Source organism: Octopus bimaculoides, chromosome 8 (genome assembly GCF_046866305.1).
Source record: "Octopus bimaculoides isolate indiv1 chromosome 8, ASM4686630v1, whole genome shotgun sequence".
Taxonomy (NCBI): Eukaryota; Metazoa; Mollusca; class Cephalopoda; order Octopoda; family Octopodidae; genus Octopus; species Octopus bimaculoides.
In genome coordinates, this window is record NC_142935.1 from 80,911,191 (window position 1) to 80,925,112 (window position 13,922).

At 41.4% G+C, this 13,922-nt stretch overlaps 1 protein-coding gene across 1 annotated transcript; it reads left to right on the forward strand.

Annotated features, from left to right (window-relative positions):
- Positions 1–13,049: 13,049 nt before the first annotated feature.
- On the forward strand, positions 13,050–13,595 carry LOC149134475 (uncharacterized). Its single transcript, XM_089355928.1, has one exon. It carries the CDS (start codon positions 13,050–13,052, stop codon positions 13,593–13,595), a length of 546 nt encoding a protein of 181 aa, XP_089212054.1.
- Positions 13,596–13,922: the final 327 nt, after the last annotated feature.

Below are 13,922 nucleotides of genomic sequence, written 5' to 3' on the forward strand. Positions count from 1 at the left end.
CTATACCATTTACTGTGTCTGTGTATGTGAACTTTATTTTGTTTCTTCATTCCTTCTAGTTTTTATGTTCCTTGTGGTCTTTTCCCCTTTCTCACCCTCAGTATTATCTCCCTTTTTCACCAGGCTATTATCCTTTGACCTTCCCACCACTTCACTATAAGCTATATTAAATATATCCTGTATATATATATATATATATATATATATATATATATATATATATATATATATATATGTATATATATATATATGTGTGTGTGTGTGTGTGTGTGTGTGTGTGTGTGTGTGTGCGTGTGTGCGTGTATCATCATCATCATCATCATCATCGTCGTTTAACGATGATATATATATATATATATATATATATATATATATATATATATATATATATATATATGTATATGTATATATATACACACACACAAACATGCAGGAAGTAAATAGACACCTTTAATTTTCCAAATTTTTGATCTAAGCATCTTAATATGTTTTCCGTAGTGTAGCATGTACAATGTAAGTATTCTTTTTCATTCCGGGTGCCATTATATTAAACATTTGCGAAGAGTAACCATGCCATGCACAAAAAATTCAGCAGACCTGTCAGATTTTCAAAGCAGAATTGTCAGATTTTGTCGTATTGTTGGGCAATCTGAAGCTGATCTTAGCCAGCGAAAAATTGCCGAAAATCTTCAAGTTCCTGTTGCTACTGTTAATAGAATTATAGTGCAATTCAAAAGCCAAGGAAAATAATCAACAGATTCTCATCCCGGCCGACCTGGGCCATCGGAAAAGAAGCTTTGCTGTTTGATGAGAATAGTGGAAAACAAACCCCGTTCGAAGGCTTCTGACATTGCAAAACAACGAGAAGTTAGTCCAAGAATGTGTGTTACATATTTATGTAAATGATAAACTTAAATCCATACTGACTCAGAATCCTGTAACACCTAACTGAGGATGATCCAGATGATCAAATGCAAGTCACAGAAATCATGCTGCATGGGATTTGTGAAAGCTCACAATTCATCGACAAGGTTGTTTGGTTGGATGAGACCTGTTTCAAGTTGTCAGGTCATGTCAACATAGATAACTACATTTACTGCTATTGGGCTATAGCAGTAGTTAACATTTAGAGAGAAAGAGAAAAAAAAAAGAAAAATGCTATGAGAACTTTATCATGGATAAAAGAAAGAAGGTATTTACATTTTTATCAAAAATATGCTGCTGGTTTCAATTGCATTATAAGATAATTTAATCATACTGGAATAAAAGAGAAATTATATTGAAATTAAATTAATTTTTTTATGGCATCAGTTTGGAAGTTCACATGATTTTCTTTCAAAATTCCCAGAGTGCTGATATTTTGTTTCCTTCTGATTGCTATTAGGCCATGGTAGTAGTTAACAATTCAAACAGTGGCAGCAGTCCTTTCTTATTGAGGTTAATAGTGGTCAGTAGTCAGTAGTCACTACAGCAGCAATGCTTGTGGCTGCAGTAGTCATGGCACTAGTTGTATCAGTCTAACTAATAGTTGCAGCACTAGTGGCAGCTTCATCCAAAAGTTGCTACAGGAGCTGCAATAGTTGTCTTTTCCTCTTCCCTCTCACAGTTATTTAGAAGTGTTCAGCATTTGGTTATGCAAGTTGTTTCTTTGTTGTTGCATTATTGGTATGACATGTAATTGATGCAGGAGAAAATTGTCAAATTTGGTTTTTTATTACCTCTAGCTGTGTCTATAAGTTCACTGTATCCCATTTGTTTGTATTGCCGTATTTTAATTTGTGATCTATCCAAAGTCATGCATTGTCTTCAGGACACTTTGGTTATCCTATGTAATTCTCTCCATATACTGAGTAGGTAATTGCATAGATTAGTTTCCACATGTACAGGTAAGTTATTTTTCATTAAGGAAAGTTGCCCTTGTTTAAAATGGATCACCAATCCTTCTGTTAGATTAAAACATATATGACAGTTGGGTCTTCTGCATTTTGTTACTGTTGGTCCTGTTGTTACTGTATGAAAATTGTCTTTGCTAGTATTGTTTCAATGTTTTGGTTTGTCTTTTGTTCTTTATGATGGTACATGTTGGAAAGATTTGATTCAGCCTGAGGTCCTTTTTCCACTGTTACTATGTATTGGAATATGATGCTGTACTCCTCATTGTTTTGGGAATTGTAGGTGGAAACCTATGGTAGAACTTTCACTTCTGACACATTTCTTTATTTAGTTCGTCTTACTTCCTACATACTGATTTTTTTCTTAGTTCATTGTACTTTATTATTGATTAAGGCTGGTGGGTAATTCCTGTCAAGCAGTGTATCCTTTAGTTCTTAATATCACAAATGTTTGCATCAAATATTAATGTGTAGATCTTTTTGTCTAGCTTATAAGGGACATTTATTCTGGCATGTCAGATAACATGAATTGAATGGAAGATATTATTTGGAGTCCATAGATTTATAATTAATGTTTGTCTCTATTTGGTTGTTGACTTTCTTTATTGGGATGTCTAAAAACAGGAATTGGTTATTCCATAGTGAATTGTATATTTTTATTTATTCCATAGAGAAGTGTTTTAATCGATTAATGGCAGCTGCACCTATATTGTCAAAACTAGCTGATGGTGGGTGACATAGGTGTAGTGTTCAAACATGTATTGCCTCATTCATCTGACTGAATATGTATCCATAGGGTGCATGATGAGGGAAAGAAGAAAAGAGAGAGAGAGAAATATATAATAGATAGTGATGATGATATAGAAGCCCTTCTGTACTTCTGTGGGCAGTGAAAATATGAATGACACATTTAAATTGAAATAAGAACTTAACGATTTAGCATTTAATCTGTCTATATCCAGCCTACATCTTCTGCTTGCTTTATCTTCAAACTGACCAGATCTGGCCTCTCAAATTTACCCTACATTGTCATTCTCACAATAACTAATCACATCATCAAAATCTTAAAGCTATGAGAGAATACATAATTAATTCAAAATAATGTGAATAAACAAGCATTACATTTGACAGAATAATTTGAATGCTACAGGGTTAAAATTCTTAACATTCTTGGGGGACCCAACGTTTCAGGTTTTTAACTCATAATTTTTGGCTTAATTGTTCACACTTCTCTAAAACATTTCTCTCTATTTTATTTTGCCTTATGTATAGACAAACCTTTGTTTAGATACAAATCATTCATTTTAGATGAAAGTCAAACTTTATAGGAATTTATCTATAATATAAATTGAAGTTGGCCGAGCATTGTATTCTTTCTTGTCTTGAGGTTCACGGCCAAACGGCTGGGTGAATTCGCGTGAAAAATGGCACATATGTGGAGATAGGTGCATAGATTGGAACGCGCTTTCTATTTTTTCCTAGCCCCCATACTTACAGAGAAAATCGATTAAAACAACCTGCGTGCGAGCGTGCGTGTATGTGAGTGTGTGTCACTGAAGCCATTCATACACATATACGTGCCTACATGACCTCACATGCAATTACCCTTTCTTCTGCCATTAACACTAGTTGCTCACACACCTTACAGTTTCTCATTCAAACTACATAATACGCAGAATTGTAGCATTAATACAGTAGGGGTGTTTTGAGGGATATTTGCCTGCTATTTCTACCCAGTCCACCTACCATGTAGAGGTCTGAACTTCTTTTCCATTTACAGATTTGCATTTCAAACATTTAACATAGTCTTTTCCATACATCAACTATCGTAAAAATTATCTACCATGACCTCACATTTTCTATGTATGCATGTGTACCTTAAAATACGTGATTACACAGGTCCAATAAAATACTTCTCAGAAACAGACTACCTAGAAATTCTTTCTTCAAAACTCCTGAAGCTGTTTCCTGTGAAGATATTTTGGAAACACTTCCGCCCTCCCCCACCACTTTTTCGCCCACATTTCTTTATTTCTAAAATTTCTTTTGCCAAAAATCCCCGTTTTCGGATACGAATGACTTATTCCATAATTCTCCACTTAACTTTTATCTTCACTTTCTTTAAATTGGATACATCTGCAATATGTTGCAGAACTTTGGCAGTACAGTTACAATTAATTTCTGCTTTACTTCTTACATACAATTTTCCCGTAAATTCTTCCCATTTGACTGCTATTTCTACAAGGTCTACCTACCATGTAGGGGTCTGAAGTTAATTTTCATTCACAGATTTGCATTTCAAACATTTAACAATCTTTTCCATAAATAAACTATCATAAACATTTTCTATCATGACATCACATTTTCTATGTATGTGTGTGTCTCTTAAAAGACGTGATAATACAGAGGTCCAATAGAATAGTTCTCAGAAACAGACTACCTACAAATTCTTTCTTCACAACAGCGTATAACAATTACTTATTCCATACTGCTCTACTTAGCTTTTATCTTCACTTTTCTTAAATTGGATATGTCTCCTATTAAGTTGAAGAACTTTGGCAGTACAGTAAAAAATCTCAACGTTTCGCTCAGTAAAAACCATCTTTACAGATAATGCCTAACCGAAAACGATTAATGCTCTGTTCCAAAAGGAATGCCCTCCTAAAACGGCGAAAGAGGGAATTGCGTTCACAGGTACGATTTTCAACATTCATATTTCGATTTTGCTTCCACACATTCTCGTGTATCCCATTTCAATATTACACTTTCATGTGTTCTCTACTATCCCTTTCAGGAAACACCAGAAGCAACAGAGGCCCGTCTTGCTGCACATCGTAGTCGTGATTAACACTCACTACTTCAAGAGTCAGCAGAAGCAAGGCACGCCCGTCTTGCTTCCATGCGTATTCGAAATCAGCACTCACTCCTTCAGGAGTCAGCAAAAACAAGGCAGGCCCGTCTTGCTGCACAGCGTAGTCGTAATCAACGCTCACTCATTCAAGAGCTTCTTGATGCAAGAGAGGCCAGCCTTGCTGCCCAACATAGTCCATGCCAGCGATCGAGTCTTGAGGAGTCATCAGAGGCTAGGGAAAACAGGTTGGCAGGTCGACGTCAAAGAAATGTTGCTGTTGCAAGGGGCGCATTTTGGATAAGAGCTGCCTTTAGATACAGTCCTGTAGATGATTTCTCCATTCACCATGACGTGAGTCTGGGTAAAATGGACAGAGAATACCAATTTTGTCAAGCTAAGAAGTGGGCTGATGAGCCAGCTGGTCTTTGTTGTTCCTGAGGCAAGGTTCAACTTCAGCCGATCCCCCTCAAGTTCTGAAAAAGCTCCTCCTCTATAGCTCCGACCACGCCAAAAAATTCCGAAAAGGCATTTGGAGATATAATTCCTACTTTGATATAACCTCTTTTGGCGTAAAGAACGTCCACGACAAACATAGCATCAACAACGTCAATATTGAGGGCCACTTGGCGGTTAATCCTGCAAAAAGGAGAAACATTACACCTTCAAGATTCAAGGTGAGTGTTATCACCGCAAAGGCAGTCTTTGTCCTCAGCCTAACAAGGAACCCAAGTTCTTGCAGATTTTCTTCATGGGTTGTTCAAAAGCAGAAGTTATCCAACGGTGCAACAGAAGTTCAGATGTTGACGTAGTAATTGTTGCTGAGCTCCAACACATGCTTCATGCAACACATCCTTATGTCAAGGAATTCAAGAATGCGTTGGAGCTTCTGGAAGCCCAACCTGAGCTAAAATTGATAATTAAAGCCGACAGGCGACATGCTGGTGAGCACCCGCGACGTTTCAATGCTTCAACTACCAACGAGGTTGCAACAATCATAATTGGCGAAGAAAATGGCAAGCGTGATATTATCCTCCAGCACCGCGATAGCCGACTGTAATTTGTTTCAGAAACCCATAGGTCATACGATTGCCTGCAGTACCCCCTTCTGTTTCCCGTTGGAGAGGATGAGATTTGTTATTCGTCTCTCGTCTCATGTTTCAGTGTGGTTCGTCTGAGTTCCTTGTTTTCATTGTTGTTTTGAATGACTGTGGTAGTAAAATGTCATTGATATATATGGCGGACATGACTTTTGTTTATTTACAACGAACATTGGTTGAGTGCGTTCTTTGTATGTAATTGAATAAGAAACGTAATAATTAAATTGTACAACTCATTGCCCTTTCTCTGCGAGTCTCCCGAGAGGAATACAACAGAGTTTATTGGCGTCGCCGGTAGGATTACATGCTTACTTTACTGTAAAATTATTCATCGTAATAACAATGTCTGAAAAACAGACAGTAGAACTTATTAAATTGTTTAGGGAACACATGGAAAAGCAAATGCAACAACATCAGAGAGATATGGACACTCTGTTAAAACTGTTTGGTGCTCGACAAGTTGAAGGCGATCCCAGTAGCTATTTTTCAGCTGCTTCGACAACAGTGTCGATTCCACCATTTGCTGCATTTGATTCAACGTCAGAACTATGGCCTGATTACTGGTCAAGATTCTGTACGTTTGTGGCTGCTAATGCTGTACCTGAACAACGCATGGCACAAGTGTTCCTGACCAATCAGACCGCCACTGTTTACAAGCAACTTGCTAATCTGGCTACCCAACAAAATCCGCCTAAAGATATCAACAACTTGACAATGGACGAAATCGTTGACTTCATGAAAGAACAGTTCGACCCAAGACTTTTCATTGTGAGAGAGCGTTTCAAGTTTTGGAGTGATATGCAGCGGAAGCCAGGCGAAAATCTCCAGGAGCTGGCAGCACGTATACGTCAGGATGCAGCTACCTGTGATTTTCCGTCGATGACCAACCCACAGGATGAAGCTTTGAGACAGAGATTCATATGTTCGGTTAACAATGAAGCGGTTCTGAAGGCGCTTTTTAAGATAAAAGACACAGAACTAGATTTTGCCCGTGCTGTCCAAGTTGCCATCGAGACTGAAGACGCAGCAAAGATTGCAAAAGAAACTGTTTACGGTTCAAAAACCAAGCAGATCTACAAGGTCCAACAGAACAAGAATAAGAGTCCTCAAAAGAACCATCAGCAGTCTTATTCCACAAACCAGGAGAAATGCTACCGATGTGGAAAGGCCCACAAAGCAATAGACTGTCCTTTCAGAGAAACCAAATGTCATTTTTGTGACAAAAAGGGACATTTGCAAGCGGTGTGTAGGAAAAAACAACATCAGCAACGCAATGGCCATTCACAAACTCCCGTGAAAAGAATCACAAAAGCTGAGCTGGTCAAGGCGATCCTAGGCGAAGTTTCCCAAGACACTCATAGTTTAAGTGTGCCAATAACAATCCAGAACAGACTGTTCACAATGGAATTGGACACTGCTACTACAGGCAATTTTGTTTCCTTGTCAGTCTGGAAACAACTTGGAAGACCAAAGCTGCAAGATGTCAAGCATCGCTATGAATATGCCAGCAAGCATGACCTGCCTGTTCTAGGAATTTCATGGGCCAAACCAAGGATCCAACAACTGGTAAGCAGGATCTTATACTTTACATAGTCACCAAGATCTCTGATCCTAATTTGCTGGGTCGAAATGCTATCCAGACTCTGGGAATTTCCGTGGACACTGTTCTAGGTTTGAAAAGCATAGACAGCCAGGCCAAGAGGGAAGGTGCAGAAGGGATATACCCAAAGACCTCAAGTGAGCTCTATGTTTCTCTGCAGCAAGATTGTCACAACATGTGTGATGAATTTCCAGATCTTTTCAAGCAAGAATTGGGATGTCTCAAGAACTTTGAACTGGAAGTGAAGTTCAAATCGGACGCAACACCAGTCTTTCACAAGGCACGTCCGGTCCCGTTTGCTCTTCGTGATGACCTGGCCAAAGGTTACGAAGAAGGCATCGCCAAGGGAATCTGGAAGCTAGTCCAGTTCAACGAATACGGAACGCCAGTGGTACCGATTCATAAAGCACACGCTTCAAGCAACCTGAAGCCCAAACTACGGATTTGTGGTGACTACTCTGTGGGAATCAATGACCAACTTGCTGATCACCGTCATCCAATGCCACTCCCTGCTGAACTGATGCAGAAACTCGGAGGTGGATTCGGATATACAAAGATAGACCTTGCTGATGCCTATAATCAGATCAAGCTGGCTCCAGAGAGTCAACACAGACTCGCACTCAGCACTCACCGTGGAGTACTCCTGCAACAACGACTCCCTTTCGGAATCAAGTCAGCACCTGGTTACTTTCAGGAGATCATGGAAAACCTGACCCATGATCTACCTGGAATGGCCGTCTTCCAGGATGACATGCTCGTCAGTGGGAAAGATGCAAACAGTCACCTAAACAACCTAAAGTGTCTGGTCACACGTCTAAGCGACAATGGACTCAGATGTCGCCGTGAAAAGTGCCAGTTTGCACTACCCAGTGTAGAATACCTTGGACACATTTTGTCGGCTGAAGGGATCACGAAGGGATCCAAGGTCGAAGCAGTCTTAAAGATGCCGCCTCCAACGAACGAATCAAGCTTGAAATCTTTCCTAGGTTCAGTTCAGTTTTATGGAAAGTTTATCCCAAACCTAGCCAGTATAGCAGAGCTACTCTATTTCCTTACGAAAAAGTCAACTATATGGAAGTGGGAAGATGAGGAACAGTCAGTTTTTGATCACTTGAAAGATGTACTTTCATCGAGTCAAGTTCTGATACACTTCGATCCAAACAAAACTTTGGGACTGGCTTGCGACGCATCAAACGTTGGTATTGGAGCAGTCCTGTTTCACCGCTATCCTCATGGAAGCGAGCGCCCAATAGCCAATATGTCTAAGACTCTTACTTTTGCACAGCGTAACTACAGCCAAATTCAACAGGAAACCCTGGCTATCATATTTGGCTTGCAGAAGTTTTACCAGTATTTGTACGGTCATAAATTCGTACTCTTGACTGACCACAATTCACTGACATCACTATTCAGTCCGAGGAAAGGGACGCCACTTCTCGCTGCTAACAGACTAGCACGATGGACCCTGTGGCTGAACCAGTTTGACTACACCATTGAATATCGGAAATCAGCAGATCATGGCAATGCTGATGCCCTCAGTCGCTTGCCATTCGGTGATGACAACGACTTTGACAGAAAGGAAAATGGTGAAGACATAGACATGGTGTGTGCCATCAAAGCTCTTACTACTCAAGTCCAACCTGTGGATGCTAACGTCCTCCGTCAAGAGTCAGGGAAAGATCCAGTGATATCTACAGTGATGCGCTACGTCCGTGAAGGCTGGCCACCAAAGAACATGGAGATCAATGACGAAGTCAACAAGTTCCGTAAGTTATCAAACTCACTTAGTATCTGCCATGGATGCCTTATACATGGAACTAGAGTTGTGATTCCACATAGCTTGCAGCCAAAGATCCTCAATCTTCTGCATCTTGGACACTTTGGCATGGAACGCATGAAACAACTAGCAAGAACTGCTGTTTATTGGCCTGGTATCGATGCTGTTATAGAGACAGCCAGTCGACGATGTGATTCGTGCAACGAACATCAAAGGCAGCCATCTAAGCCTCCAGTTCACCCATGGTTGTTACCAGAAAAGCCGGGGAGCCGCTTACACCTGGACCACGCAATAAATGTTATGGGTAGAGATTGGCTGGTGATCACAGATGCTTATTCCAAGTACCCATGCATTCATCCTACTTCCTCCACGTCCTCCAAAGCCACTTTAAATCTGCTTGAGGAAGACTTTGCTCACTTCGGATTTCCTCACACATTGGTCACCGATAACGCACCAACTTTTACGTCTGGGGAGTTCCAGAGCTGGTGCAAAGAACGTGGGATCACACACCTGACAGGGGCACTTTACCACCGAGCTACCAACGGAGCAGCGGAACGTTTGGTGCAGACTTTCAAACAAGCTCTGAGGAAGTCTTCTCTTCCGCCGACACGAGCACTTCAAGAATTCTTGATGCAGTACCGGAGAACACCGACATCCTGTGGATTCTCTCCAAGTGAACTTTTGAATCACCGGCAGATACGAACAAGGATTGATTCTCTGCTGCCATCGCCAGCACACATTACTCAAGGCAAACAGTCAAAGGAAGCACATAAGTCTCAGGTGACTCCTGGCTCGGCTGATGTCGCTAAAGTTATCAGGCAGTACAAGGCCGGAGATCCTGTGTATGCACTATACTATGGACCTCGCCGAGACAAAGATCCCCAATGGGTACCAGCAATCATTAAGAAGTCATTGGGTACTCGCTGCTTTAACGTCAAGGTCATACTTCATGGCCCGATGTGGAGACGACACTGGGAACAGCTGCGACCGCGGTACACAACTGAGGAAGACAATGAACCCGGTGATGCAGAAGACACTGTATTTCAATTTGCAACAGATCACCCAATGGAGATCTCAGAAAATGTGCCACTAACTCAAAGACAAACCAGACCCAAGACCATGTTACCCGTTCCAGAGTATGGACCAGACAACCCAAGACGGTCGAAGAGAACCCGTAAAACCCAAGAGAGACTTTGCTGTTGATACTTCTTGTGTAGCATCAATTTCAGTGGGGAGGTGTTATATGGACTGTTAGATTGTTATTCGTCTGACGTCTCATGTTTCAGTGTGGTTCGTCTGAGTTCCTTGTTTTCATTGTTGTTTTGAATGACTGTGGTAGTAAAATGTCATTGATATATATGGCGGACATGACATTTGTTTATTTACAACGAACATTGGGTGAGTGCGTTCTTTGTATGTAATTGAATAATAAATGTAATAATTAAATTGTACAACTCATTGTCCGTTCTCTGCGAGTCTCCCGAGAGGAATACAACAGGATGGCTACAACTTTGAGCTACGCTATGCTGATACAATGACGGGTGCTGAATTAATAAAGGCTGTTTCATGCAAGGAATTCTATGCCTTCCGTCTTATAGTCAGAGAAAGTCAGTTCAACCAACTGCTGCGGTACAAGGAAGTCACAAATCAATTCTTGGTTGACATGTTTGCCAAGATTGAAAGTGAAAGACTTCTTTATATTCGTCAGAATCAAAAGAAATGGCGTGTGGATCGATATCTTAACCTTAAGGATCATGTCTAGCTGTATGGTAATGTAAGAAACATTGGCCTTCCGGTCATACTTCCTTCCAGCCATACAGGGTTTCCATGGTACATGCATCAGCGCATACAGGATACCGTGGCATATGTCCGTAAATTTGGCGGACCTGACCTCTTCATCACCTTTACGTGCAACTCAACTTGGCGAGAAATAAAGGAAAACTCATTCGAGGGCCAGGCTGTATGCGACAGGCACGACTTAGTGGCCAGAGTTTTCCACGGAAAATTACAGAAATTCATGTGGCTATTGAAACATGGCAATGTCTACGGAAAACTTAACGCGTGGATGTACACTGTAGAATGGCAAAAGCGGGATCTTCCACACGCCCATATACTGATTTGGTGCCAAGAAAGAATCAAACCTGCGGACATCGATCAGATTATATGTGCAGAGCTGCATGACCCTAATGTCGACTTGCAGCTATTCAAAATCGTATCGCCCGTATGATACACGGGCCCGTGGTACCTTGAATCCTAATTCTCTATGTATGGAAAACAATAGATGTTCAAAGCTCTATCCCAGGGCTTTCAACTCGGCTACATGTACTGGTATTGACGGCTACCCAATTTACCGACGACATGCCCCTGATTTTGGAGGAATTGCGTCGAAAAAAGGATAAAGGGCAAAGACATTGACATCAACAACAGTATGGTTGTTCCATACAGCCCTTTCTTCATCCAAACTTTCAACACCCACATCAACGTTGAATCTTGCACCTCGATTAAAGGCATCAAGCACATATGCAAATATGTAAACAAGGGTGGCAACATGGCTGTTTTGGGTGTGCAAGATGAAGAGACGGCCAGCGATGAAATCCTTCTATACCTCATGGGCAGGTATATTTCGTCCAATATGGCGGCATTCTAGGTTTTGATATTCACCAGTCCTCTCCAGCTGTATTTGGCCTATATGTACACTTAGAAAATGGGCAACGTGTTTACTTCACTGAGAACACCGCCACAAATGTACTCAAACAGCCACCAGAAACAACACTTACACGCTTTTTTAAGTTGTGTACTTCTGATTCCTTTGCGCAAACTCTACTTTACGCTGATGTACCGTCCTACTTCACTTGGACTAACGAAAAATGGCAAAGGCGGCGGCAGGGAATGCGAATCGACAATGAGGTCGGTGAGGCAATCTACAAAGGAAATATGATCGGTCGTGTCCACACTGTACACCCAAAGGATCAGGAGTGCTTTTTTTGCGGATGCTTCTGTTTGATGTGAAAAGCCCAAAATCATTTGCCGATGTCAGATCATTCGAAGAACAAATGTGTTGCACTTACAGGGAAGCTTCCTTGCGACGGGGACTACTCGAGGATGACGGTCTCTGGAACACGGCATTGGAAGAGGCCGCCAATTGCAGGACACCAGAAGTAATGCGCCGAATATTTTGTCTCATCTTGCTATTCAGTAATGTGTCTGACCCTCTTCGATTGTGGGAGATATTTAAAGATAGTTTGTCCGAAGACTATCTCCGACGACTTCAAGCCAAAGATCCAACGGCTGCATTCGAATTTAATGGCGTCATCTACAACAAAGCCCTCGTCGATTTGCAATCACGACTGCAAGCTATGGGAGGTGTTAGTGTTTCAGATTTCGGTTTGCCGATTCCGCGGGACATTCCAAATGCTTTAACTGCTGAGTACATGCGAGAGTTGAGCTACAACACGCAAGAAATGGCGGCAAAGGTTGCTCATGATGAGCCTAGACTTGTGGAAGAACAGAGAATTGCATACAACAGGATCCTCTCCAGTGTTAATTCCAACGAAGGACGACTTTTTTCTTGGATACTCCCGGCGAAACCGGAAAAACTTTTCTCATGAACCTCCTGCTCGCCAAAATTCGCCAGGAAAATCGGATTGCCATAACGGTTGCATCCAGTGGCATTGCCGCAACTCTACTGTATGGCGGTCGTACTGCACACTCAGTCTTCAAATTACCACTAGACTTGACCAAACAGGAAAATCCAACTTGCAATGTTAGTCGTGGCTCAGCCATGGGAAATCTTCTCAATGAGTGCAGCCTTATCATTTGAGATAAGGCAACCATGAGTCATAAGGCGGCTTTTGAGGCGCTCGATTGGTCTCTTCAGGACCTGAGACGCAATATGAGAGTGATGGGTGGAGTGACTGTTCTGCTTTCTGGTGACTTCCGACAAACTCTACCTGTCATTCCACGGGGGACAAGAGCTGACGAGGTAAATGCTTCCATAAAATCATCCAATTTATCGCAGCACATGGAGAAACTTCACCTTACTATGAACATGAGAGTTCACGTGCATGGCGACGAGAACGCGGCCACATTATCAGCGCAGCTTCTCGATGCTGGTAATGGAACTGTAGCTGGCGATGCTGATGGTTTCATCCATTTACCATTTGGTAACTTTGTGCCTACCGTCGATGATTTGATTTCTTCCGTTTTTCCTGGGATTGCAAACCAAACCCTTGAGCAATTTTGGCGCCTCACAATAAAACAGTCGACGCTATCAATAATAAACTTCTCGATCTGCTTCCTGAAGAAAAACTCTCCTTCAAGTCCATTGACACGCTTGAAAACCCGGATGATACGACCGTTTTCACAACAGAATTCCTAAATTCCCAAACGCCTGCAGGACTTCCGCCTCACGAACTTCATCTTAAGGTTGGCGCGCCCATCATGCTGCTGCGGAATTTTGATGCTCCAATAATGTGTAACGGCACATGCATGATAATTAAAAAATTATACTCTCGAGTTCTACAGGCAACCATCTTGAATGGATCGGCCGCTGGTCAAGAGGTTCTCATAACTCCAATGTCCCTCACTTCCTCCGATACAATCTACAAGTTTAAGCGGCTTCAATTTCCTATTAAACTCTCCTTTGCAATGACGATAAATAAGGCACAGGGTCAATCATTGCAAATGGTTGGTTTAAATCTTACAG